Source organism: Fusarium odoratissimum (genome assembly GCF_000260195.1).
Source record: "Fusarium odoratissimum NRRL 54006 unplaced genomic scaffold supercont1.11, whole genome shotgun sequence".
NCBI classification, from domain to species: Eukaryota; Fungi; Ascomycota; class Sordariomycetes; order Hypocreales; family Nectriaceae; genus Fusarium; species Fusarium odoratissimum.
Window position 1 is genome coordinate 1,424,677 of NW_022158697.1, and position 25,277 is coordinate 1,449,953.

The following is a 25,277-nucleotide window of genomic DNA, read 5'->3' on the forward strand; positions in this document are numbered from 1 at the left end:
TAACAGTTAACAGGTCGCGTAAAGTGAAAAGCCGCGTGGACTAGCCATTTGATGCCGCATATATTTTATGCAAATACCAATTTATGCATCAGCAAGTACCTCCCTGCGCGGGGTACTTTAAGGTTCTGCATCACCTATGCCGTAGCGCCTATTGGCTGCTCTCGCGTCAATCACTTAAATAGATGGCCCCTCCTTCGACACGAGCCGAGACGCGGCTCAGGAGGGACGACGCGCTTTGACGCGTCTCCCTGACCACTTTTCTAAATGAGCACCTCAGCGCTGGTTACCGGGGGACCAACCTCATCCAAGTAGCACCTCCACCATCACCATTTCCATTCTCGATACCATCATTTCCCTGCACTACAATCACGAGCAACATATAATCAAAAAGTGGCATCCAGGCATATACTCTCCTTCTCTTCTCTCTTTGATATGCCACCGGCCTAAACTCTTCTCCCGTCATGTCTCATAGAGCGCGGCTCGCTGAGCTCAAGGCTCTTCGAGAGTCCGGCAAGAAGGTCTTTGATACTTACAAAGTTGCCGACGTCGACAATTTATACGACGAAGTTGACGAGGATGGATATAAGAAGGTTGTTCGGGAACGATTAAATCAGGACGACTTTGTTGTCGACGACAATGGCGAAGGCTACGCAGATGATGGCCGCGAAGACTGGGATCGAGTACAGGCCTATGGTTCAGAAAGCGAAGAAGAGGCCACCCTCCGTGGCCGACCCAGTAAGACTGGTCAGTCTTCCTCCAGGACATGTTCAGGACAGCCCACATACTCACATATCATGTAGCGAAGAAGAATCGTCAGGAGGAGCAAGCCAAGCGAGCGGCCACTGACAAAGATATCAGTGAATACTTCAATGGCGCCAACAGGGCCCAGCCAAAACCCAAGGTACGCATTCCGTTTACAACATCGTGGGTCGACCCAACTAAATTAAATATCTCTTCAGGTCGTTAAGACAAAAGAGGACGACGACTTCCTTTCAAACCTCCTCGGCGAGGTCGACAACAACATTCCTGCCCCTGCTCCCCATACCTCAAGAGTCGAAAGATCTGGCGGTCGTCGCAAGGCTAGGGCCCTTTCACCTGCTCCCGAGCCTGTGCCCAAAAAGACCAAGACCCTCGATACCCGGCTACCGTCCCCTCTCCCTCCAGCCCCTGATGATGATGGCTTCTTTCCCTCCGCCGACGATGACATCCTCGAGACTGCCGATGTCCCCATGAGCGATCCTGCACCCTCCTCTCCAGCCGCAAAGGTAGCGCAGAGAAAGGCACAGATTAAGCAGGAACCAAAGGAAGACGACGACGACGAAGACATGATGGAGGTTGCGCATGCTGGAACCATCGCCACAACCAGTGTCAATCTAGCAAGTTCAAGGCCGATCAAGAAAATTCAGAAAGCAGAATCCTATCCCACACCTGCCAGCTCCTCTCCTGTTAAACCCAACGGCGCTCAAGTCGACTCAGCTTCATGGAATGCCCTCACAGAGAGGCTGAACGTCGTCACAAGTTCGCCTGCAGAAACAAAGACAATAGGCAAAATTGACTACAAGGAGGCGATCGAGGAAGACGGCAGTCTCAACTTCTTCTGGACAGACTACACTGAGGTCAACGGCAGTCTGTGTCTCTTTGGCAAAGTTCTCAACAAGAAGACGCGATCATACGTCAGCTGCTTTGTGAAAGTAGACAACATCTTGAGAAAGCTCTATTTCTTGCCGCGCCAACACCGCTTGCAAGATGGCGAAGAGACAGGCGAAGAAGTCGAGATGATGAACGTGTATGACGAGATTGACACCATGATGACCAAGATGAATGTTGGCATGTACAAGATCAAGGCCTGTACCAGGAAATATGCCTTTGAGCTCCGTGATGTCCCCAAGGAAGCACAGTATATGAAACTTCTCTACCCATACAACAGTGAGTGGCCACATTCCTCCTGTAGGTCCCTCAAAGCAGCTAACAAGTATCCCAGAGCCTGAAGTCGACCCCAACAGACCCGGTGAGACATATTCTCACGTCTTTGGTAGCAACACTGCTCTTTTTGAACAGTTCGTTCTCTGGAAGAATATCATGGGCCCATGCTGGCTGAAGATTGAGGATGCCGATTTTGACAAGCTCAAGAATGCTTCCCACTGCAAGCTTGAGGTTTTGGCCGATCACCCCAACATGGTTTCTGTTCTTAGCGAGTCTGACAACCTGGATGCACCCCCCCTGACTCTTATGAGTGTCTCATTACGGACTGCCTTCAATGAGAAGGATAACAAGCAAGAGATTCTGGCTATTAGTGCAAGAATCTACGAGAAGGTATCCCTCAGTGACACAACTCCTGCAGAAAAGCTGCCCTGTCGAACCTTTACGGTGATCCGGCCGCATGGCCAGGCGTTCCCTATGGGCTTCGATCACCTTGCAAAGAAAAGGAATCGTGGCTTGATTGTGCTGAAGAAGCAAGAAGCCGATATCCTCGCCTTCTTCTTGGCCCAACTTGATGTTGCGGATCCAGATGTAATTCTGGGACACCAATTGGAGGGTGTAGACTACAGTGTGCTCCTCAACCGCCTGTATGAAAAGAAAATACCCGGATGGTCCAGGCTAGGCAGACTCCGTCGCAGTCAGTGGCCATCGTCAATCGGCAAGACTGGTGGTAATGTTTTTGCTGAACGCCAGATCTTGTCAGGACGTCTGCTATGCGATCTTGCCAACGATGCTGGAAAGTCCGTCATGTTCAAGTGTCAGTCATGGAGCCTGACAGAGATGTGCAGTTTGTACCTCTCTGGAGATAACCGGCGCCGCGATTTTGACAATGAGGTTGCCCTGAAGACGTGGGCCAGGGAGAAGCAGGGACTTCTCGACTACATCACCCATATGGAGGCCGATACACACTACATTGCAGCCCTGGCCCTGGGTGTTCAGATGTTGCCACTGACTAAGGTTCTCACCAATCTGGCGGGTAACTCTTGGGCTCGAACCCTGACCGGCACGCGTGCAGAGCGGAACGAGTACATTTTGCTACACGAGTTCTATCGCAACAAGTACATCTGCCCTGACAAGCAGACTTTTCGCAGTCGCCAGCGTGCTGAAGAGGCACAGCGTGAAGAAGAGGCGGTTGAGGGGAAGAAGAAGGACAAGTACAAGGGTGGCTTGGTTTTCGAGCCAGAGAAAGGTCTGTATGATAAGTTTGTGCTTGTCATGGACTTTAATTCCCTGTATCCCTCTATTATTCAGGAGTTCAACATCTGCTTTACAACTGTCGATAGACCAGCCACAGTAAGTTTGTCGAGAATCCTTGTTTTAACCTCGAAACTAATCAAACCCACAGAACGGTGAAGAAGATGAAGTTCCCGAAGTCCCAATCAACCAGGATCAAGGTATCCTACCTAGGCTCATTGCTACTCTCGTTAGTCGCCGTCGACAAGTCAAGAGCCTCATGAAGGACAAGAAGGCCACCCCAGAGGAGCTGGCTACATGGGACATCAAGCAGCTTGCGCTCAAGCTCACTGCCAACTCCATGTACGGATGTTTGGGTTATACCAAGTCACGCTTCTACGCTCGACCTCTGGCTGTTTTGACAACTTTCAAGGGCCGAGAGATTCTCCGCAGCACCAAGGAGCTGGCCGAGAGCAACTCACTGCAGGTTATCTATGGTGATACTGATTCCGTCATGATCAATGCTAACGTGGATAATGTTGCCGATGCGTTCAAGGTTGGTAATGATTTCAAGAAAGCAGTCAACGAGCAGTACAAGCTGCTTGAGATCGATATTGACAACGTCTTTCGCCGTATTCTTCTTCAAGCGAAAAAGAAGTATGCTGCTATCAACCTTGTAGAGAAGGATGGGAAGTTCATCGAGAAGATGGAAGTCAAGGGTCTTGACATGAAGCGTCGAGAATACTGTGCTCTGTCCAAGGAGATCTCCCAACACCTTCTTAACGAGATTCTGTCGGGTGACGACACCGAAGTCTCAATCGCCCGAATCCATGAGTACTTGAGCGATATTGCTGGCAAGATGCGTGAACAGACTATTCCTGTTCAGAAGTACATCATCCATACACAGCTTGGAAAAGCACCCAACGACTACCCTGACTCCAACTCCATGCCTCAGGTCCAAGTCGCTCTCCGTGAAATGGCCAAAGGCAAGACAGTTCGCAAGGGAGATGTTATCGCGTACGTGATTACGGGCGACAGCAAGAGCTCCGAGCCTGCTCCCAAACGAGCCTACACTCCTGGTGATCTCAAGGCAGATCCTACTCTACTGCCTGACGTTGAGTGGTATATTGGCAAGCAGATCTTCCCCCCTGTCGAGCGTCTCTGTGCCAATATTGTTGGAACATCAACATCACAACTGGCAGAGCACCTTGGTCTAGATATCAAGCGCTACAGCTCATTCCAGACTCAGCAGAACAGCTCAAGCAACGACCTCGAGATCTACCCCTTGGACTCTCAGATTCCAGATGAGGTCCGCTTCGGTGATTGTGCTCGCCTCTCTTTGCGTTGCCGCAAGTGCAAAACCCCGTTCGCGTTCGAAGGCTTGGCTACGTCCCCCAATCATGTGTCCCAATCCGGTGTTATCTGCGGCTCGTGTGGTAGTTCCATCTCAACACTCTCTGTCGTGGCCCAGATGGAGCACGCCATCCGCACTCAAACAAGCCGGTACTACGAGGGCTGGCTGGTCTGTGATGATAGCCAGTGCGGCAATCGAACACGGCAAATGAGTGTTTATGGTTCTCGTTGCCTTGGTCCTAAGGGACTTGCGCGAGATTGTCTTGGTCGAATGCGTTACGAATACACAGAAAAGGCTATCTACACTCAGCTTCTCTACTTCGCCAGCCTGTGGGATGTCGACAAGGCCAAGGCCAAGGCCACGAGCACTGAGATGTCCAGGCAAGATCGGGAGAATATCCTTGCATTGGCTGAGCATAACCGCGTACGCTTCGGAAATGTGAAGGGTATTGTTGACAAGTATCTCGATAAGTGTGGTCGGCAATGGGTAGCCATGGATACTCTGTTCACCAAGCTGGGCTTCAAGCCAATGGCATGAGTTGGTTAGGGATGCGGAAGGACATTTATGGGTATACTGTGAAACGTTCATGTATATTTGGGTCAGCGGCGTCCTGAGGATTATATATTTACGTGGGTTGGGTTTGTTGAGGATTATCAAAGAGGACAACAGCTTCACATGCCAGTAATGAAGGGTTTCGGCATGCACAAGAGTAAGCGAGTCTTGGTGGTGTTTGGGAGTTTGATGAGAGCGAAGCCTGCCGAGTGCTCTACTACCTACCAAGTTACAATATTTTAAAATAAGACAGTTTTCCTATGGTCGTCCGTTATCAAGACATCTTCTTCCCTGTGTTCAACATTCACTTATTTACTATTCACGAGTAAGAGGCAGCAAGTTTGAACATATATGTAAATTGTCCCTGCCAATGGCCCATGCTTCTTCGAAATTAGATGATATACAGCAAAGCATCATCAAGACCCTTTCATTAAAGCTCGACCAGGCTGAACGCCTCTATACATTACACACCAAGTGACAGAGCCGTTGGCGAGCGGTCATGTCCTCCTTCTTGGTACAACAATGCATATGCTCATGAGGCTAAGTCGAGAGAGCCTGAGTCGTCATCATCAATCATGGTCTTGTTTGAGAACCCTTTCCTATCCTATCGCGACGTGATGTGATTCGTCAGCGTTAAGTGAGGGAGCAACATCTAAAGCCAGCAAAGGGGCGAAAGCATGGCGAGAGGCTGTCCACGTATAACGAAAGGCCAGAGAGGAAGAATGCACCGAGAAAACCATTTCATTCCATATCATTCCGTTCCATTTCGTTCCATTCCCTTTCGCGTTCTGCCTCATTGAGTCCGAAATAAAATTCAACCGCAAATGCCCTGAACACCACCTCCGCCATCCACCCCGAGTCGTACGTATGTATATGACGGTTGCGACGTGATCATCGTGACGCTTTTTACCATCATTACCTCCCCCTTTTCGTGCGTAACCTCTCCTGGAGATAAAACAGCCAGAAGTATGCTGGCCAACGACAGCGATAGGGTCATCCCGAACCCTTGAACCGGAAATCCTCCACAACATTAAAGAACTGAAACACACTCGAAGCATGATCAGAAAAGGGGCTGAGGTAGGTGGTAATGAGCACAATGGTGAAGGAAATCCCTAGTCCGATGTAGGGGTCACCTCTCACGCTGAGAGGAATCGTGTCCGTCTGTCTATGGGCAAGGTATCATGAGTTCTGGAAAAAGAAAATGTGCTCAACTTTTGTGACACGTCTGATAAATAAATAAAAAAAGGCCTGTAAATGCAAGAAAACACAGCACCGCCTAGTCTATTCTGCCGAAATGCAAGACACCGAAGGAAGAAGAATACTTTTACTCGCTCTCTTTCTTATCACTGTCAGGGACAGCCTTCGACATCGCGGGGGAGGCAGAAGTAGACGGGGGCGAAGCCGGGTGGTCGTTCTCCATGTTGGCAAGGAGGCTACATACATGTCAGCAACTCAAATTTGAATGTATAAGGCACCAGTCAAACTTACCTGAATGCATTAGAGTGAGAGGTGTTCTCGCGGGTAGGAGGAGTGCCAGTTCGTGAAGAAGTAGCAGAATCCTCACCACGAGGACCAAGGTAGCCGCCGGGACCCATGCGTCTTCCGCTGTTGCTACGAGAAGAGAGCATGGAAGCAGGGCCAAGAGAGATGTTGCCGCTTGAGGTTCGGTTGGCAGAGCCCTTCAGACGGCGCAGATCGTCCATTCCGACCTGGTTGCTGGTTTGTTGTGCGTAACCAGCCGAGAAGTTGCGAGCGTCGCCTCGTCCGACCGGAGGGCGACCGCCACCTCGCTGATTAGTGCGAGCAGCCTCCTGAGCTTTGGCAGCCTGAGCAGCCTCAGCCTCAGCTCGAACTTCATCGAGAGTCTTGGGCCCCTTGTTGGTCTCCTTCGAGTGCCATCCGGCCTTGCGCAGGTCCATAACGTCCATGAGCATAAACTTGAGTCGGCTGGGAAGCTCGGGAAGATCCATCATGGTCTGGATGCGCTGGAAGTAAGCGTCCATCATGGGCCGACCCTTCTCAGTGCTGTCGAGGTTGCCACCAATAGTCCTGAGCAGCTTGCTAAGCGACTCAACTTCAGCCTCGTCAGGTACTCCCTTATAGTCGACGAGTTTGTGCACACACTCGTGCATGATACGCTCTGTAAGCATGCCGAGCTTGTAAAGTTCACCGATGAACTGGACTAGACCAAGACCACGTCGCTTGGCAGCAGCAGCAGCATAGTACTCATCGGACAGGAGAGCAGCCTCAGCAGTCTTCTTACCCGCAGCGTCTTCTTCCTCATCAGGCTTGTCAGGTAAGTTAACGGTCCAACCGCGCTCAAACTCCTCCTGACATCTGTTGAGAAGGTACTTGCGGAACAAGTTACCACCGCTGACGACATTACCATTCTTGTCTTTGATACGCTCATCACGGACGTCGGGGCTCATAGTCTCGAGCATACGTTTGCAGAACTTAGCATACATGGAAGCCCAATGGGCCTCATCAGTAGCCTTCTCAAAGGTGAGCTGAATGACTTGGCGAAGTGTACGACCGTCAGACTCATCCTTGGACTGGGATGCAATGAGCAAGATCTGGTCTGCAATCCTGTCGAACTTCTCGGGTGTCATCTTGTTGAGTGCCGCCTTAACCTTTCTTTGAACCATATCAGGCTCGAGGTGGCCAGAGGGATTGGCAGCGGCTGGATTGGCATTCTTGCCAATACTTGTAGGCTTCCAACCGTTAGCGGTCTGGGCAATGGGCTTAAGCTCCTGGCCAGCAGTCAAAGGCATGGTCTTAGCAGCCTGAGCCTCCCTGACGCCTTCACCACGCTGGCTGCCGCCGCCACGACGACGAGACCCACGGGGAGAGTTAGGAAGTTGAGAGGGGCCACGCGAGGAGCCGCCTGTAGGGAAATTGCTGGGACCACGGCCCATGGAACCAATACCAGGTCGCTGCTGGTTGGAAAGGGCGAAACGGAGTTCAGAGGTACTGTTACTGGGGAGAGGTCGGGAAGCGGTAGGGGCGTTGAAGCTACCCATGGGAAATCCACTGCCGATACCTGAGCTAGGGCCACGAGAGCCTCGACCAGAGCCGCCAGGAGTGTTGGTTCTGGAACGGTCATCGCCAATAAGAGACTTGACTTGCTGGCCGAATTCGAGAGAAGGCTGCTCAGTAAAGACCTTCTGGAACTGCAACAAGAAGTTGGCATCATACTTGAAGGTCTTGCCCTTCTTCTGAACCGCTGCATTAAGGGCAGGGTTGGGTGACTTGATGCCAGCAGGGTAGATATCTTGCTCGATAACCTTCAGGAAACGAGCAGACTTGAGCGATTGCAGGGCGGCGCTTGGTTGAGCGGGCTCAACGGGCTTGGTGTTAAGAGGGGCCAAGTTGAGAGCAGCAGGCTTCGCACCGCGCTTCTCGTGCTTGGGCGCAGCAGAGTCGGCAGGCTTGTCGCCTCCAATCTTCATGCTAGCAAGCTTGTCGGTAACAGACTCGACCTTAGTAGGCTCGGTGTCCTTGCCGCTTCGAGCCTGGGAGAGGAGTTCGGCAACTGAAGGAGCAGATGAGCCGGCCTGTTGGCGTCGCTTCTCCTTCTCCTCCTCGAGACGCTCCATCTCGCGCTCTTGTTCTCGGAGCTTGCGGTCTTCTTCTGCAGCGTTCTTAACACGGTCCTTTTCGGCTTGTTCCTTGGCAATGGCCTTCTGAGCCTCGACCTTCTTGCGATGCTCTTCCTCAGCCTTTTCACGGCGAGCATCCTCCTCCTCCATCTCACGGATCATACGCTCTATCTCTTCCTCCTCAGTTTCTTCCTTCTTAGCAGGCTCAGCAGGCTTCTCAGCCTCCTTCTTGGGCTCCTCAATCTTGGGAGTGGCTTCAGGAGCCTTGACCTCGGGTTCAGGCTTGCTTTCAGGCTCAGCCTTAGTAGAGGGTGCAGGCTCGGCCTTGGTCTCGGTGAGCTTGGCCTCAGATTGCTCAGCAGGCTTGTCTTCGGTTTTAGCCGCAGGCTCGACGGGCTTTGGCTTATCCTCCTTGGGCGGTGCCTGCGTGGCTTGCTTGATCTTCTCTTTAAGCTCATCCTGAATCTGCTTGGCAGTCTTGGTGGCAGCATGACTATCAGTGCGGCCGTGAGAGGGGGTAGATGGCTTAGGAGGGGGGGTAGATGAAGCAATCACAGGAGGAGTCTTGGACTGCTGGATGCTGGGAGCGGGAGATGATGGAGTTTTGAAGGACGAAGTGTCAATGACTTCACCGGCAGCGTTCTTGATCTGGATAGCGGCGCTCTTCTTAGGCACCTTGACGAAGCTGTTTGCGGTGGGCTTCAATGACGAGTTCTGAGGCTGGGGGGTAGATGATACGACGACCGGAGCATTTGGCTGGCTGGCGCTCGGTGGCCTCTCGGGCTGAGAGGGTGTACGCGACATGTTGTGACCATGCTGTGTGTAGGGAGTGACATAGTTCTGTCCGTAACTAGGAGAGTTAGCCTGGGGAGGAACAGCCATATACGGCATATTGGCATAATTGTATTGCATCGACAGTGGGCGTCCGAAACCATCCACCTGCGGGGGAGGATAACCGTAGTTCTGTTTTTTTAAAGTTAGCATGTATTCAAAGAAACCACTTCCTGGTGACAAGTCGAGAGACGGAGTTGATTCATTCAAGGACAGGGGTTGAAAAGGTTTTTTGGGGTAGCTGAATGACGGTACACGCGAGCTGCTGGTATCTGTTTCTCGCCATGGTTGATCTGAACGTTTACTGAAACGCCGACGTTGGTTGAACTCGTTCCCATGCAGATCGCGTGACGACTCTTGCGGGTGGTTGACCTGGACCGACTTTTCCAGGTCGCCGCGCTTCCCCTTGTTCTTTTTGTTGTTTTTCGAAAAAGGCTTATCAACTTGGGAAAGGGGGTACTGTACTTGTTGATGCTGTTGAGGCATGGGAGGTTGGTAATGGTATTGAGGTGTCATGCCAGGCTGCATGGTGGCAGGCTGCATGTTAGGAGTACCCGGGAGTGATGGGACGAGAGCCGGGCTTCGGGCAGGCTGAGGAGAGTTCGGGTACTGAAGGTTACGACCCTGAGGCTGGAAAGCTGGAGGCATGCCACGGCCCTGACCAGGGCCGTTACGGAACTGGTTGGTGGGGGGGAAACCCATCTGCGAGCTGTAGTTGCTGCCATGGGGATTGTATCCGCGGCCACGACCACCCTGGGGCTGGAAGTTGCCTCGACCGGCGCCGTCACCTTGCGCCGAGTGGCCAGATTCACGTCGGAAGTGAGCTCCAGGCTGTGCATTGGGGTTCGTTGGAGTAGAGCCCTGCCTCATGTGGCGCTAGAGAGTAAGTCAGTGATGAGTTCGAAGGTAATTATTTGACAGACGAATCTGAAAGAACCTACTTCGCCATCGCTACCGAGACTGCCAAATGTCATTGTATTGCCTCCTGCCTGTTGGAGACCAGAAGGAGGTCGGCCACCACTGGCTGAAGGCTGAGGAATAGGCGAAGGTGAGTGAGCAGGAGAGGGAACTCGAGCATTTCCACCACCGGGAATAGGAATAGGCGCAGCACTGGAGGACTGAGGTGTGCTGTTGGCCATTGCAGGGGAGTCGTAGCCGAACTGGATGCCAGGCTTGCCAGCACTGACGGGACCACCATTGGCGACAAAACTGTTAGGACCGTTGGCAGCCATGGTGACGGAGCTCTTGCGAGAATGATCGGAACCGTTGAGGTTAGCGCTGCTGCGAGTGACAGCAGGGACAGCGGGGGTGACGGCGGGTTTGCCGTTCACAGGAGACGATGAGGCGTCTTTCGCATTCTGCGAAGAAGACGAAGCTCCAACCACCGCGGGAGGGTGGGATCCAGTTGCGACTATAGGGGCCTGGGCTGACTTCTTAGGCGCACCTGCAGCAGAGGCATACGAAGAAGCCGTAGTCGCGGGGGTGTTGTTCGCCTGGATGGGGTTCTGCTGGTTGGCAGGCGACGTCATATGGGGAGTTCGGTGCCGTTCGCGATGTGAGATTGCGGTGGTGTTGGGATTTTTTTTTTTGTGGGCGTCGAGGGAGAAAGCGGAATAGATGGCGCCGGGTGCCGGGTAGGGACGTGGAATTATTCGAAGCTGCAGCGGGGCAACAAGATTCGACGACGAAGAGAGACGCACAAGTCGTTTCCCTTTTTAAAAATAAACGAAACACCACAATCTCGGGCGGAGAGATCTCGTAGAAAGAAACGACGGTAAGTTCGATGGGCGGCTTGAGAGGTCGAGATAGGCCGAATCGAATCGATCGATCACAGGAGAGCGAACAAGGAGTGCAGTCGTACCAATGAAGGCGATCGTAGAGACAAGACGGGTCAAGCTACGTACGATCCTGCGCGGCAGCGACAGAAGAAGAAACGGAGGGGAGAGGGTCGCTGTGATGGTCTTAACACACACAGGACGTGGTTCCAAAGCAGAAGCAAATGGAAATGGGTCGGGTTAGAATATTTTCCACCGGACCAAGAAGGTTGAGTTGGTGAGGATTCAGAAAAAGCCGGCAAAAAAATTTGGGCAGCAGGATATGATAAGGACTGACGGGAAGGGGCGAGGGAACAGGGCTTTCTCCGGCAAGACTATTTAAGCTTTGGGCACTGTGCTCGTAAGCAATGGTAGGCAATGCACCTCGGGGCAGTGAGTCACCTGTAATCAACATCGACAGAGCCGTTAGGGGTTCTAATAACAAGAGCTTTTCAGGGAGTCTATACAGTGTCAATCACTGCCAAGAATGTGTTCAACACTGTCGCTCCCACGGTTTTTTTTTTTTCTCCTTCTTTCTAGGCACAGCCCAAGCCCAAGCCAAACATCCAGGCTCCAGTTGGTTGGTTAACCCGGCTTGACCTCCAGCTAAGAAAAGACGCCGCATATCTAATTTCTCCATCCATTCGCCCACAAAGAGCACTACGTCAATCCCGTCCCCGCGGGCGAGGGCACGCTAGTTAAGGCGATAAACGGAGCCTAAATCTGGCTGGATAGTTCGAGACATTGGAAATAACCACTGTACTTCGAATGAGGATACAGATATAGGAGAGGCATGAAAACTTACGCCTCTAGTCCAAGTGATGAAAAGATTTAGGAAAGTTTGGCATCCATTCATCGATCCTATAGGCTGGCTTATTTTATCACCTTAACTTTACGTCAGAAGTTCACAAGGGAGGGTGTTATTGAGAATTTGAGTATGAAGGTGGGAATAAGAATCCACCTCACAGACGCATACAACGAATTCAGAGACGCTCAGGCTGTCGTCGTCGGATGTCTATCAAGTAACTTCACTTTCATGTGGCAGGGAGTACTCAACTTAGATGACTGTATATTCAATCTGCCTAGCATGACATGCATACACTCAATGAAACTAACATACCTGTAATCTAAACACAACACCAGGCTTAGTAGGCAGAGTAGGTTTCAGTCAATTCAACAATACATGTATGCTATGCCCTCAGTATTGTCCTCGTAAAGCGCTTTCCGGGCGTATTGATATTGATTCCACCGATATCTTTACCCCAAGCGACGCAACACAAACTAGCAAGCACATAGATACGCGGGCCCTCAGTCCGATGGGCCGGCTTGTCTGTGCTCATCAAGGCGATCCGCAGGTGATGAATTCAGTACGATTGCTACGGCGTTTTGGATGTGAACACTGAAGGCCATTGTGCAAGGGAACAGGGCGTAAGCAGTGGATGTCAAGATTGTTAGGGCAAACGGCAATTCCGAAATGGTCGTCAAAACATGCGATTTCTACGCCTCATGCCCAACCCTCCCCATTGATAACTCGACAACAATGAATCGCCCATAAAGAAGTGGAGTGATAAGTGACACTGGTGTGAGAGCGCATGGGCCAGGCGTGGGCATCTGCTGTAGAGATAAATAGACAAGGGCATGTCGGGAGTGGTAAAGGAGGATATTGGCTATTTCAGGGCATCTGGCTGTTAACTTATCAGGGGCAACAACACCAAAGGGGGTCAGTTCTGTGTTCTTCCTATTTGGACCAAGGTTGTAAGGGTAACAATGTTCAAACTGGTAATGGATATCTAGCAGTCATTCCGACTTGAACTATGACCTGATTCGTTCTCATGAAATGGCTGACTGGACTGACTCACGGACCTGTCGACTTGCGGCCCAGCCAACAAACTAGGTGTCCAATACCAACTGAGCCAAACTTGGTTCAACCTCACCAAAGCAAGAATCCTGCACGCACCCTCACCACTATCGTACTAAGTCCGCAAGCTCCGGTCTAGGCATCATTCTGGCAGGCTGCAGTAGGACTGGATCTGATGAATTGTTTCTCCTCTTTGTCCTCTTCATACTCATCATACTCAGAAGGGAAACCCGAGCCAGTCGATGTATACTCTCTCTCTGTCTCTCTCTCCTTGTGTGTTATTGCAAACATGGTTTGGTTTGTCTTTGATACTCCGAATTCACTTATCGAGATTTCTCATACTCTCAAGTGATTCTTACAAGCAGCTCCTGATTGTCCAAAGTCAGACGCACAGATACTAACATGTCTATCTATATCAAACGTGTTATTTAGTCCAAACTCTAACAAATGACAGGAGCTTGATACCGTCACTCTCAAAGCATCTGCCTGTTCTTACTACCGAGACTGATGTGAGAGTTTGCAAGAAAAGAGTCACAGTATATGACCAATAAAAACAATTAATATTTAATTATTCATCGGCTATTCCCTCTTTCGTAAGTAAATGCAACATGATCGTTGGCATTGTCGTCACACAGCCTAAGATTCTTTCTACCCGTGGGATAGGTTAGTTGATACTATCACTTGCAATCAGTAACTTCACATAAGCATCACTTTGACAAGCATCATTTTGATCTAGATGAGGCGTCCCGTGTAGACTAGTATTACTGGCCGTCCTGATCTTGTTGTGGACGGGTCTCACCTTGTCACCTAATCCGTGTTGAACATGTACCTGAATGGCCCTTCCCAAGCCAAAAATATTCCCAATTTTTGCTCTGCTTCACATTGATACGTTGCTTGTTTGTTCTATCTTGGCATTCCACGACTTGCATTCTGTCTAAGCGACTTATCTTCTGTTCAACTTCGAACCACGTCAAACACAAAACCCTCTCTCAAAACTTTAGTCACCTGATTATGACGAGATGCAATCAAACCAATGACACAGACACAATTGGAAGAATTTGACATCTTGATACATGATGTAATGATGTGCATCGCACGTGTGATCGTCGAAACCAGTCAAGAAAAAAGTATGTGTAGCCAAACTTTAACAGACTGTATTACTCGTTGCAGAACAACTACAAATATCAAGTCGATCTAGCCAAGCAGATACTAGAGAGTCGGCAAGGACGTATATTTATGAAATAAATGATCAGAAACCTCCAAGAAGTTCGATAGCCAGAAACCTCAGAACTAAACCCTTAACCTTTTCGCACCTCTTCTTCTTTGGCTTACTGCTGGAGACTGTCGATCACCCGCTCTTTGCCCAGCCCAATGGCGCTAGAGTTCGACTATTCTCAACGGTTGCAGCAAATAGTGATTTCTAACGAGCACACGCCAATTGAGTCAAAACAGGAGCCAGCGAGGTTCAGTCGGAGGCTCAAAGATTTACGGATAGACTCAGGGCCTCGGTTCTCATGCTATATGGGTCCTTGTAACAACAATTCCTCTTGTCTTGCGCCGTCCGAATAATACACAAGTGACTTTTCGATCAGTATCTCTACTCTCCTTCTCGAACTTCCAAGATGTCTGCCTCGACCTCCTCTTCTTCGTCATCTTCCTCGTCTTCATTATTGCCATACCCCCCTTCCTCGTCTTCAGGCTCTTCCATGATTGTCTCAGGCAGTCCTCCCTGTTCTGCCTCGAGCTGCTTGATCTTTGTGTTGGTCATCTCAAAGACATATTGGCCCAGGTGCTCTACGCCTTCCATTGGTACCTCGCCCTCCACAGCTCCTAGCTCCTGAGTGACCTCTCTCTGCGTAGGCCAGAGCTCTCCCGTTACCAGCATTAGCTTATCTGGTCTTTGAAGTAATAGGTCAAAGGCGGGTCGAAGCTCAGGGCATGCTTCGAAAACCTCACGGCGGCCGAGAATGTACAAGCCAAGTCTTGCTCGAGATAGAGCTACTGTCATGCGTCGCACGTCACGTAAATAGCCCACACGTGACGTTCGGGTAAGAGACAGAATGATATCTGGAGGGGATGTTAGTTTGGAAATTGCTATAAAACGCACAACACTGCACTTACAATCGTTCTGTTCGCCCTGGTACTTGTCGACAGTAGCTACCGCCTTGGGCATACCAAAGACGGGGTTTCGGGCGCATCTATGTGAGAGCACATCCTTTACCAGGGCTCGTTGACCAGCGTAAGTTGTAAGAATGGTGATCTTCTCAGCAGGGTAACCCAGGAGGCGCATGTACTGGAAGATGGCCACTGCGTACTCGGCCTCACCAAGATTCTGGATAAAGTGTGGCGTGGGTTCAGCCTCTCCCCGACCCTTGTAGTCAGGCACGTTGATAAACTGATAGTCAAACTTGAATCCGGCATTGGCCTTGACAAATTCAGCACTTGTCTGCACCTCGGGAAGGTTGTCAAGCTTGGGGTAGCGCCACTGGTAAAGACTTGCGATCGAACCACGAGCACGGCCCTGCTGGTCGAGGGTGACCGTAGGAACGCCCAGTCTGACCAGTCTTGAAAACAGTGACTGCTCAAGGTTGGCGTAGTGACGGAATGCCAGACTTTGAATGACCGGTGAATTCTGGAAATGGTCTCCGCACAAAACAACCCTTTGTAGAGGCAATTTACCATTTCGAGGCTTCTGCATCGCGAGGGGCAAAAAGGTCTCGATTTCGGTCACTTGAGCAGCCTCCTCCATGACTACATTGTCGTAATGGAAACCAAGTGATGCAATCTCTCCTCTTCTGATAGCTGCATGTGTTGTCGTCATGGCGACAATGCGCGCCTCGCTGGTGAGCAGGTAGTTTGCCTTGTCACGATCTCGTCGGAGGATCTCAAACGGAAGTGCATCAGCCAGCTCCGAGAAAATCTTGGAAATATGACGGTAGCAGCCTTCTACGACTTCGAGCACTTGCTCTTTATTACTCTCTGGGTGGAAGATAGGTTGCGGGACATCTGAAAAGTATGAATGGAAGGGGAAGGCTGCCACAATCTCAGCAGCTGTTGATTGCTCGGCGTAAGCGATCTGCTTGAACCTGTTCCATGCTGGAGCGACGTAGACATTATTGAAGTAACCTGCTGTCTCAGCTGAGTTCTCATGAGCTCCAGGGGCGCCAAGGCTGGTTGCTAGTTTCCTCACTTCCAGAAGATAACGGTCTCGGTTTTCGAGGAACGACTCGACTCGACCATGCTTGCTGAAGTTTCCTTCCGTATCTAGATCCTCTTCGCCGTGTCCGAGACGCAACAAATGTCGCTCGTCGATATCGAGGGCGACGATCTTGGCAAACAGCTGGTTGAGGGCTTGATTGCTATGAGCAAGAAGAAGCGTCTTCTGCTCGGGATAATTGTGATAAATGTTGTTGATAACCTGTGTAGCAACATCCGTCTTGCCTGTACCGGGAGGTCCAACAATGACAGTGAGTCCAGGTTGGGTGCCTGAAGTAATGGCTTCAATCTGAGCGGGAGTGAACCGTACCGAGTTGAGCTTAGGGTTATCAACGGGATAAGGGCCGTTGTTGGGGGGCTTATAACTCGATACCTTCAGAGTCTCAATCTCAGCGATAAGTGCAGGATCGGCATCTCGACGTCGTTTTTTGGAAGGCTTGCTACCTTGAGGCTCCTCTTGCTTCTCGACAGACTCTAGGACGTAGGGCGGTCCAAAGCTACCAGAGACGTCGTCACCTGGGTCAATGATCTTACCAGGGAGACTTTCTGCTAGATGCTGCCAGTCAAGAAAAGTATCCCTAAAGTCGACCTTGCGTTCGCGGTTTGGCAAGTTCTTGTAATGCGCTCCAGCAGGATCCCCATAGCCAAGAAAGACCTCATGAAGCCATTCCGGCAGAGGAACATCTGACAGCACCAGGCTTCGAATGGATTCCAACACAGGCTTGAAGTTATTTTCCCTTCTGCCTCTTCTCAGCAGAAGGTTAACTTTGCCATAAACATCAGGCTTGCCAGCCGCCGCCCGCTCAGCATCTTTGCTGTAAGCATGTGTGTCCAGCTTGAGTTGGATGCGGCGCTTGGTGTCAAGTTTTCCTGCGCCCTCTCGAGCATGGCGGCCTTTATCGTCGGTGATTTGATGGATTTCGGCGGTTCGTACAGTTATCACACCCAGTCGTTCAGACTCTGACAAATTATCTCCTCCATTGCTGATGGACTTTGCTAGTGGTGGCTCGACTGCAATGAGGAAAACAACATCGTCCTGTCGGAGAGAATCCCACTCTCTTCGGACTCCTTCACCCAGACGTCTAACGTCAAAGGAAACTTCAGCGCGTACCGTGGATGGCTTGTCATCTCCAACAAGAGGAGGGACAACCTCAAGGATGGCTGGCTTTGAGATCGGCATCGCCATCTTTGAGAAACCGGCAAAGTTTGTTTCATCTGATCCTTTTGCCTCTGGGCGTAAACGCCTCAAAGCAGTCTCGATATCCTTTCGAACTCCATAAAAGGACTCGCACCGATACAAGATAAGTGACCGCCACAGAAAGTCGCCTATTGAGAGATATTGAAGGTTCAGTTTAGGAAGAGCCATCGGATGTGAGCCATCATATGTTTCTGCCTGCTGGAAACTGTTGTCAAATATTGTCTCCTCGGTTGGTGTCAGACTCATATCTCGTGCCGCCTCTTGGAACGTCTTTCTGCGCTCAAAATTAGACAAGAGCACTTCAAGCAACAACTTGCGATCCATTGGTAGATCCAAGCTCTCGGGGTAGGCTATTCGGAAACCAAGCAGAGATACCAGGCTCAGAAGTTCTTCATCTGTCAACGGTTCCAGTAATGCCTGCAGTTCATGCCTTTGGTTAATGGCACCATAGTTCGACAGAGCCAGTACCGTAAGCTTCTCTCTGAAATGTTTTAGAGCAATGCGTTGCAACTTCGCGAGTGACGCGCAATGTTTGTCGTATGCCTCTGTTATGCTATACTGGGCACCTGTCTGGTCATTGATATCAAAGAACGTAAAGTGGGAAAGCAAAGCCTGGAGGTCGCGAAGAAGAGTGTTTTCCTCATCGTTAAACATCGGTGATAATCGCATAGCAGGAACAACATGAAGATCCTGAATCAAGGTATTGACATATCGTCTGGTTGGAAGCTGGCCCTGAAGATCGGCAAGAAACTCAGTGAAACGCTCACAGTAGAGAATTTGGTCTAAAAACAGGTTGTCAGCGGGATGTCGCAGGAGATCAGGGCCAAGATATTTACTTACCCGCCTTTCTGTTCTCCGTATACAGCAGACTCAAAAAGTCGAGGAGAAGTGTATAAAGCCAAGATCGCTCGAACCGTAGTCGTGCCTTATTGGGCTCATCAGCGGCATCATATCGCTTGTGCGCGGCCTTCCAGGCTTTTCGTAGATGAGGGAGTTGATCTAGACTAGCTTCGCGCGATGAGTCGGTGGACAAGTTGTGCCAAATACCGATCGACACAAGAGGGGCACATTCTTTGCGGACGAGGGTGCAGTCGAGACTCTGGAAAGCATATATAAGGAAGCAGAGAAGTTGAGTCCGGAGCGTAACGGATAGTGTTCGATCGAGCATCATCGACAAGAGTCGGCGGAAAAGTGAAGAGAAATCGGCGGGTCGGTCCTCGAAGAGCGCTAACAATAATTAGTTGTCGGTCTGACAGCAAGCAATGGGGACTCACTCCATGTCGCGAGATGTTCTCGATGTTTCACATTTGCGATGAGCGCAATCAACAGAACGTGAAAGTTGGAAGCCTCCTCTGTGTATCCTGGCCATAGATAACTAGGGGGGGATGCAGTCAGTATTTAATGTCCAGTTACTCGTGTTTCTGACAGCCATACCTCTCTAAAGTCTGCAGGCTCTCAAGAAGCAAAAGAGACTTGTACTGGAAGCCCTCGCGTTCAAGTACATCCCAGATACTTTGTTTGAGAACATCGTTCTTCACCTTGGGCTTCGCTGGCTTCTTGCCAGCTTTCAACCAATGCTTTCGCGCCAGTTGGACGAACTGATGCTCCTCCTCCTCAACCTCGGCCGGGGTTGGCCGTCCATCGTTGACTTTTGGCTTTGGTTCATTCTGCTTTTGCGCCTTGGCAGCGCCGCTGCCCTTGAGTCGCTTCACTGTTGGCATTGTCGCACTATCGTGTCGTCATGAGCCTGTTGAGTAGTTTGCGAAAGTTCGCTCATGAGATGAAGCGGCAGAGCCAAGCAGTCGCGTGACCGATGGTGTATTCGAAGGACGAAGCTGAACCTTTGGAGCTTGCACCTTGTATGTCTAAAAGTGACCTGCGCCTCTCAAACAAACCGTCTCCAGAATTTCAGCCTCGCAGACCCACGCGACGCGCTGACTGGGTCCAGCCACATGCAAAGTAGCTCGATTGAATAGATACTTCAAGGCTAACGTAACTTTGGCAATTTTGTAGGTTTCAGTTTGATCGTGATACTTTAGCGTTGCTCCACGACGTCTCAGCCTTCTCGCTTCAAACATCTAATCCAATCGCAACTGCGTGCCCATTCATCATCTTGATCAAAGAAAATAGAGCCTCCCTTTTTTTGCTCATACCGACAAATCATTCTCAGCGTCTACGACATATCTAAGAACTACCTTGCGATTCGATCTTTGCAACGTGGCGCATAAATACAACCATTAGTATCCTTCACTTCATGATAGCCTCAACGAACTTTCATCCACAACGACTACTCTAGTCGCGCATCATGGCAGCGCAAGAGATAGACAATCCAGCTGCACCGGCGATCGCAGCTTTCACGACTCTGCTAGAAGAATTCCTTTCCCAAGCAGAGACCGCCAAGCCAACATCAGCGATTGAGCCAGCGTTGCGCAAGTCCGATTTCGACGACCTCTCAGGCCGAGTATCCAGAACCGCGGACGATGTTTCCAGCCCAGCTGCTGAAGGTGCTGCGTCAACGATCGACAAAGGGCGACAGTTTGCTATAATAGAAACTGCCGCTCGTAACATATTCAGTCAACTCATTGTAAACCCCGACTCTCCCATGCGATCCGCGCCTTGCGCTGACCAAAATAGGCGACAACCACCATCGATTCTCCCGACTATGTCAAGGTGTGGAACCTCCTCGATATCCTGTCGATTCTTTCCGACGATGGACAATGTGATCCCGCGCTGTTGTTCTGGCTAGCAGAGGAACTACTGGACAGTCAAACTATTGCTGGCTGTCGTAAGATCTTTGATTTCCTTGAGTCGAGGAGAGAACGAATCACAGCAAACCATTTCAAACAAAAGCAATTGATTATTCTTCGAACATGCAATGAATTACTACGCCGACTATCTCGTGCAGAAGATACTGCTTTCTGCGGTCGCGTTTTCATCTTCATGTTCCAAAGCTTTCCTCTGGGCGACAAGAGTTCTGTGAACCTACGAGGCGAATACCATGTCGAGAATGTCACGACCTACGAGGCGACGCGGGCAGAGGATGAATCTAAGATGGTTGTGGACGAGCCAGAAGAGCAACTAAAGGAGCAAGCAGAGTCAAAGTCCACACCCAAGTCAGCCGATGCCAAAAAGGCAGACAAAGAGAAGCCCCTATCGACAGACGAGCTTTATCCACTATTCTGGTCCCTTCAGGAATACTTCAGTCAACCCAAAAAGCTTTTTGAGACTACCAATCTGACGTCTTTCAAAGAGGGTCTAGCAGCCACAATGAAAGTCTTTCAAACAGTCCACAACGATTCAAGACGAAGCCTCAAACGAAAACGAGAGAGTGGAGAAGAAGATGAGAGTTCTAACACATTCAATCCCAAATATCTCACTAGTAAAGATTTATTCGACTTGGAGGTAGTGTCTCATAACTCAGTCTGACTCGAGTTTAAGCTAACAACAATACAGATCAGTGATTTGTCTTTCCGACGACATATTCTTGTGCAAGCTCTCATCATCATGGATTTCCTCATCTCACTATCCATCCAAGCACGAGAGCGACTTACAGAAGCTCTCCCCGTCAATGCCAGCGTAAATAAGGCCGTCATGTACAGTGACCAAGTCCTGAGTGACGAAGACGTAAGTATTTCAGGAACTAGACCACAGCAGAGAGCGCTTCAGCTAACCCTTTCTCAGGCTGAATGGGCTAGTGACATGAAAAAGACTATTGCGGACTACCTCCGCCAGGGTGCTGATGGTCCATATTTTTATCGAATGGTAGAAACCGTGCTGGCTAGAGACAAGAACTGGGTTCGCTGGAAGATTGAAGGCTGTCACCCCATCAAACGAGACCCAGTCTCGCCGGCATCCTTTCTTGAGGCAAAGGCCAACGTTCAGAAAATGGCTACCAGCAAGCGGCTAAGGTCGGTCCCTATGGGCTCTGTCTCCCTGGACTTTCTCAAGGAGGAGGATGAAGAGACAGCGATGAGTCGACTCAAAGCCAAGGAGCGCTATGAGCTACCAGAGCTCGACACGTTCAAACGTAAAATTGCCGACGACGATTTTGAGATGGATATGCCAACAAACGACCAAACCAAAGCTGCTGCTATCGCTGGCAAGGCCAGCAAGAGCTGGAGAGCACTACGAATCGCAGCGCGCTCAAAACTTGCCGCGCTCGACAAGATTGAAGATCCTAAGAAGATTGATATCGTGTTCGAGGAGCTTACAGAAGTGGATGATATCGAGGACACTGCTGAGCCCACAGCAAATGAAGAAGATATGCCCTCCAACCGAGAACCTATCATCATCTCTGGCATTACAGGCGTAGGCAAGTCAACCATTATCAGAAGACTTATGGAAGAGCGAAAGGGAGTGTTCGCTCCTGTTGTCCGCCATACCACACGAGAGCCTGTTGAGGGTGAAGTCAACGGCAAGAGTTTCCACTTTGTCAAGCAACAAGAGTTCAACCAGCTACGAGATGGGGACCGCTTGATAGAATCAGGTACTCGGGACGGCGTCGATTACGGAACCAGTTTCAAGGCCATCGAGGCTATCTCAGAGAGTGGCAAAGTGCCAATAATCGAACTAGATATCGAGGTAAGTCAAACAACTATCAAAATACGTATTTTACTGACAATTACATATCAGGCTGCCCAATATGCCAAAGATATGGACTTCCAGGCACGCTACGTGCTCATTACGACGTCTACCCCTGAACTTCTCAAGCAGCGCCTCGAGGCTTCGGGCAAAGAAGAATCCGCCATTCAAGATATCTTAAAGAAATTTTCTACAGAACTTGAGTCGAGAAAGGTCGACGAGCTGTTTGACACATCAATTGTCGACGACGATGACGTTGAAGCAGTCAAGGCTATTGGGAATTACATATATGGGGAAAGTGAGGGAAAGCAGGGCTTGAGTGAGGACACAGCTATGAAGGACGAGGAGGAAGATACCACCAAGGTCGCCGAGACAAAGGAGGCCACGATGACAGATGCATAATACTGAGATGGAGCATGTCGAAATAACTGTGTGAATTATCTGTACTTGTAGACCAGTCTCAGGTGAACTGGCAATGGGCAAAGCGATGTTCCCATATTTTGTGTGAACTAGTCATCAACCACAAGCATTTCACTGTCTCTTGCGCTGTCAAAGAGGCAGAGCACATCAGAAACATCAGGTTTCGGGTAAAAGACCAACAATAGAATTAAGCTATCTGAGCATCAACAATGCACCACAGAAGCCTGCCCGCAAAACACACAAGGCACGAAGCAAATCAAGTACCACACGGGAAGAAAGACTACATAAACAGGATTTTACTCCTCGTCAGAAGACTCCTCCGAATCAGCCTCGGCAAGCCAGGTCAAGAAAGGCTCAGCAGCCTTGCGAACCTTCTTGGAGGTGGAGATGTCAGTGTACTTCTTGCTAGCCTTGGATCCCCACTTGGTCACGACCTCCTCGCTGATCAGGTCATAGTGGTAGTAGAGCTGGAGAATCTTGACGATAGACTGGAACATCTCGGGGTGGTCGGCGGCCAGAGTACCGACGAGACGTTCGGTTCCACCGAGAAGAGCCTTCTCGTGACGCTCAGAGGTAACAAACTGTTGCACATTAGTACATGGATGCTTCGTTAAAAAACGAATTAAACATACCTGCTTGAGCATGCTAGCACGCTTGGGAATTTGGGCAACAATGTTCTTATCGAAGATGGTTTGGACAAGAACAAGAACACTACGATGCTTGCCTTCGATACCAAGCTCCTTGGCCTTGACATAGATGTCGATGGATTCGACCTTGTCAACGCTGCCCTTCTCCTCGGCCTGGGACTGAATCCAGTCGCCAAGCTCATCGTAGATGGTGGGGCCACCCTCGCCTTCTTCATCATCATCATCGCCAATATTGAGCTTCTGCTTGAACTCGCCGGGGAGAGAGGCCTGACGGGCCTTGACGGCTTCCTCGCTCATGTCAACAGCCCATTCATGCTCCTTGACTTCGTTCTCCTGAGCGGCTTCGGCGGCCTCTGCCGCAACCTTTTGGAACTCGTCGTCACTGCCAACGTCCTCGTCGCCGTTATCGTTTGAGCCGTTCTCAGATGCCTCATCACTGCCAGCACCATTCTGACCATTGGTGCCGTTGGCAGCATTGCCGTTCTGTCGAGCCTTCTTGGCAGCCCTGCGCTCGGCCTTGTCCTTCTTGCCCTTCTTGGGCTGGTTCTTGAGGATAAAGCCACTGAGCTTCAGGCGGATGTCGACATCGGTACGCTGACCGCAGGCTTTGCAGTCAAGCAGGATACGATCATCCTTGATGACAACATCGGTCTCGGGGTTCTTGCATTTCTTGCAGAGGACGAACTTGTTGATGAACCCATCGAGGTGATCCTGAAGCTTGGGGGCATCGTGAGCACCGTTGATGATCCAACGGTCGTCTTTGGGATCAATGTTGGTCTGAGCACCAAGCTCAAAACCAAAGTACTTAATGACATAAGAACCAGGGCGGGCAAGAGAGGCAGCAACGCTGCTCAGGTTGACGACGACGGTCTTGATACCATTTCCTTTACCTTCAATCTTGGTCTGCAGACGCTCCATCTTGTAACGATAGAAAGCATCGCTGACATCGCGACGAACGTTGACGAGAGCCATGGTGGCGGTATTGAGTAATTACTGTCTGAAAGATAGAGTTGACAGAGCAAGGCGGGTGAGCGAGGCTAGTGGTTGATAGAGTCGTAAGATGACGAGGATGTCATGTATAGACTTGGTAGCAGAAGATGACTTGAGGGTGGGCGGAGCAAGGAAGGTTTCAGTGCTCTTGATGATTTTTGATTGACATGTGGCAGACCGGATGTATGATCGGATGCTGGTGGTGATGCATAGACGACAATGGTGTCTCTAGAGTTCAACCGTCGGAACTGATGTCGGGGCTACAAGGCTTTCGCGGTATGCGAAATAACTGCAGCTTGAAGAGGTGTCTGAAGACGGAGAGCTGGTCGTGCTGATACATAAACAGCAGTGTGGTTCGGCGGATATATGTGTTCGGGAGGTCCGATTTCGTAGGGAGCAAGCGAAGACCGGCGAAGAGGGTGCTCCAAGGCCAACACTACACTATTAACGATGCGAAGTTCGTGAGCCAGGTATGAGTGGCGGGGAAGTCAGGTAGGCGATGCGCGCTGCGACCGGAAGAGTCAACAGGCAAGTATGAGAGTGAGATGCGCTTGGCGCGATGGGTTCAGGGGCGCTCGGTTGAGTTGAGTTAAGATTTGCTGTCTCGATGAGATGCAGAGTGTGATGTTGAGGAGAAGAAGAGAAAAAATGCAAAAGAGGAGCAACCAGGTGAGTTAAGAAGGAAGGAGGGAGGGGCGACGTTAGGGCCGACCGGGATTTTTGTTTTTTGGAAGCCCGGAAGGGACGCTAAAGAATGGGGCAGGCGGCAAAAAAACCTGACACAACCTCAGATTCAGACAGCCCAGGTCAACCAACATCAGAAGACCCAATAGGTACCTTTGATGTTGTGGTCAAAACTGTCAGAGAATGGCCCATATTAGTAGTAGAGATACCGTGTGAGGCTATTTTTGATAATAGGTTGCCAACAAAGAAGTTACAAAGACTGATTTTTCCGAAGTTTGAAACACTACTACTAACGTCCGTCACCCAAAGACTGGCCACCCCCACAGACCGGCCACCTCACTTTTAACCCAGCCACCCAATTTATATATACTTTAAACAGT

The 25,277-nt window shown here is 50.3% G+C and overlaps 6 protein-coding genes across 8 annotated transcripts; 2 read left to right on the plus strand and 4 right to left on the minus strand.

Annotated features, from left to right (window-relative positions):
- Positions 1 to 222: 222 nt before the first annotated feature.
- On the plus strand, positions 223 to 5,396 carry FOIG_07951 (DNA polymerase alpha subunit A). The gene is made up of 5 exons (XM_031207749.1): positions 223 to 744; positions 801 to 901; positions 960 to 1,926; positions 1,982 to 3,273; positions 3,326 to 5,396. The coding sequence occupies exons 1-5, from the start codon at positions 462 to 464 to the stop codon at positions 5,042 to 5,044; spliced, it is 4,362 nt and encodes a 1,453-aa protein (XP_031063282.1). The 5' UTR covers positions 223 to 461; the 3' UTR covers positions 5,045 to 5,396.
- FOIG_07952 (translation initiation factor 4G) lies at positions 5,172 to 11,612 on the minus strand. Of its 2 annotated transcripts, XM_031207751.1 has the most exons (4): positions 10,431 to 11,612; positions 9,955 to 10,365; positions 6,548 to 9,621; positions 5,172 to 6,492 (listed from the first exon to the last, which is right to left on the minus strand). In XM_031207751.1, exons 1-4 carry the CDS (start codon positions 11,016 to 11,018, stop codon positions 6,384 to 6,386), a joined length of 4,182 nt encoding a protein of 1,393 aa, XP_031063284.1. In that variant the 5' UTR covers positions 11,019 to 11,612; the 3' UTR covers positions 5,172 to 6,383. The 2 variants fall into 2 exon arrangements, with proteins under 2 accessions (XP_031063284.1, XP_031063283.1); XM_031207750.1 differs by having other exon boundaries at positions 6,548 to 10,365; positions 10,431 to 11,604.
- Positions 11,613 to 13,296: 1,684 nt separating this feature from the next.
- Positions 13,297 to 13,452, minus strand: FOIG_07953 (uncharacterized protein; the record flags this gene model as incomplete). The annotated part of the gene is made up of 1 exon (XM_031207752.1): positions 13,297 to 13,452. The coding sequence occupies one exon, from the start codon at positions 13,450 to 13,452 to the stop codon at positions 13,297 to 13,299; it is 156 nt and encodes a 51-aa protein (XP_031063285.1).
- A 925-nt stretch (positions 13,453 to 14,377) lies between these two features.
- Positions 14,378 to 19,436, minus strand: FOIG_07954 (uncharacterized protein). The gene is made up of 5 exons (XM_031207753.1): positions 19,010 to 19,436; positions 18,850 to 18,950; positions 18,416 to 18,802; positions 15,283 to 18,357; positions 14,378 to 15,228 (listed from the first exon to the last, which is right to left on the minus strand). Exons 1-5 carry the CDS (start codon positions 19,294 to 19,296, stop codon positions 14,759 to 14,761), a joined length of 4,320 nt encoding a protein of 1,439 aa, XP_031063286.1. The 5' UTR covers positions 19,297 to 19,436; the 3' UTR covers positions 14,378 to 14,758.
- Positions 19,437 to 19,608: 172 nt separating this feature from the next.
- On the plus strand, positions 19,609 to 22,783 carry FOIG_07955 (uncharacterized protein). 2 transcript variants are annotated; one of them, XM_031207754.1, is made up of 5 exons: positions 19,609 to 20,159; positions 20,210 to 20,977; positions 21,029 to 21,199; positions 21,257 to 22,156; positions 22,208 to 22,783. In XM_031207754.1, the coding sequence occupies exons 1-5, from the start codon at positions 19,881 to 19,883 to the stop codon at positions 22,556 to 22,558; spliced, it is 2,469 nt and encodes an 822-aa protein (XP_031063287.1). In that variant the 5' UTR covers positions 19,609 to 19,880; the 3' UTR covers positions 22,559 to 22,783. The 2 variants fall into 2 exon arrangements, with proteins under 2 accessions (XP_031063287.1, XP_031063288.1); XM_031207755.1 differs by having other exon boundaries at positions 19,609 to 20,977.
- On the minus strand, positions 22,663 to 25,044 carry FOIG_07956 (translation initiation factor 5). Its single transcript, XM_031207756.1, has 2 exons — positions 23,209 to 25,044; positions 22,663 to 23,157 (listed from the first exon to the last, which is right to left on the minus strand). The coding sequence occupies exons 1-2, from the start codon at positions 24,193 to 24,195 to the stop codon at positions 22,873 to 22,875; spliced, it is 1,272 nt and encodes a 423-aa protein (XP_031063289.1). The 5' UTR covers positions 24,196 to 25,044; the 3' UTR covers positions 22,663 to 22,872.
- Between the last annotated feature and the right edge of the window lie 233 nt (positions 25,045 to 25,277).

Excerpts from the sequence above, each read along its gene's own strand:
- FOIG_07951 (XM_031207749.1), top strand. The coding sequence starts at position 462 with ATGTCTCATAGAGCGCGGCTCGCTGAGCTCAAGGCTCTTCGAGAGTCC. Across the intron at positions 745-800 it reads TGGCCGACCCAGTAAGACTG|CGAAGAAGAATCGTCAGGAG; the intron begins GTCAGTCTTCCT and ends CATATCATGTAG. Across the intron at positions 1,927-1,981 it reads ACTTCTCTACCCATACAACA|AGCCTGAAGTCGACCCCAAC; the intron begins GTGAGTGGCCAC and ends CAAGTATCCCAG.
- FOIG_07952 (XM_031207750.1), bottom strand. The coding sequence starts at position 11,018 with ATGACGTCGCCTGCCAACCAGCAGAACCCCATCCAGGCGAACAACACC. Across the intron at positions 10,366-10,430 it reads GTCTCGGTAGCGATGGCGAA|CGCCACATGAGGCAGGGCTC; the intron begins GTAGGTTCTTTC and ends CTTACTCTCTAG. Across the intron at positions 6,493-6,547 it reads TCTCACTCTAATGCATTCAG|CCTCCTTGCCAACATGGAGA; the intron begins GTAAGTTTGACT and ends ACATGTATGTAG.
- FOIG_07954 (XM_031207753.1), bottom strand. The coding sequence starts at position 19,296 with ATGCCAACAGTGAAGCGACTCAAGGGCAGCGGCGCTGCCAAGGCGCAA. Across the intron at positions 18,951-19,009 it reads AGCCTGCAGACTTTAGAGAG|TTATCTATGGCCAGGATACA; the intron begins GTATGGCTGTCA and ends ATCCCCCCCTAG. Across the intron at positions 18,358-18,415 it reads TACGGAGAACAGAAAGGCGG|ACCAAATTCTCTACTGTGAG; the intron begins GTAAGTAAATAT and ends ACCTGTTTTTAG.
- FOIG_07955 (XM_031207754.1), top strand. The coding sequence starts at position 19,881 with ATGGCAGCGCAAGAGATAGACAATCCAGCTGCACCGGCGATCGCAGCT. Across the intron at positions 20,160-20,209 it reads ACATATTCAGTCAACTCATT|GCGACAACCACCATCGATTC; the intron begins GTAAACCCCGAC and ends TGACCAAAATAG. Across the intron at positions 20,978-21,028 it reads AAGATTTATTCGACTTGGAG|ATCAGTGATTTGTCTTTCCG; the intron begins GTAGTGTCTCAT and ends ACAACAATACAG.
- FOIG_07956 (XM_031207756.1), bottom strand. The coding sequence starts at position 24,195 with ATGGCTCTCGTCAACGTTCGTCGCGATGTCAGCGATGCTTTCTATCGT. Across the intron at positions 23,158-23,208 it reads GTGCTAGCATGCTCAAGCAG|TTTGTTACCTCTGAGCGTCA; the intron begins GTATGTTTAATT and ends AATGTGCAACAG.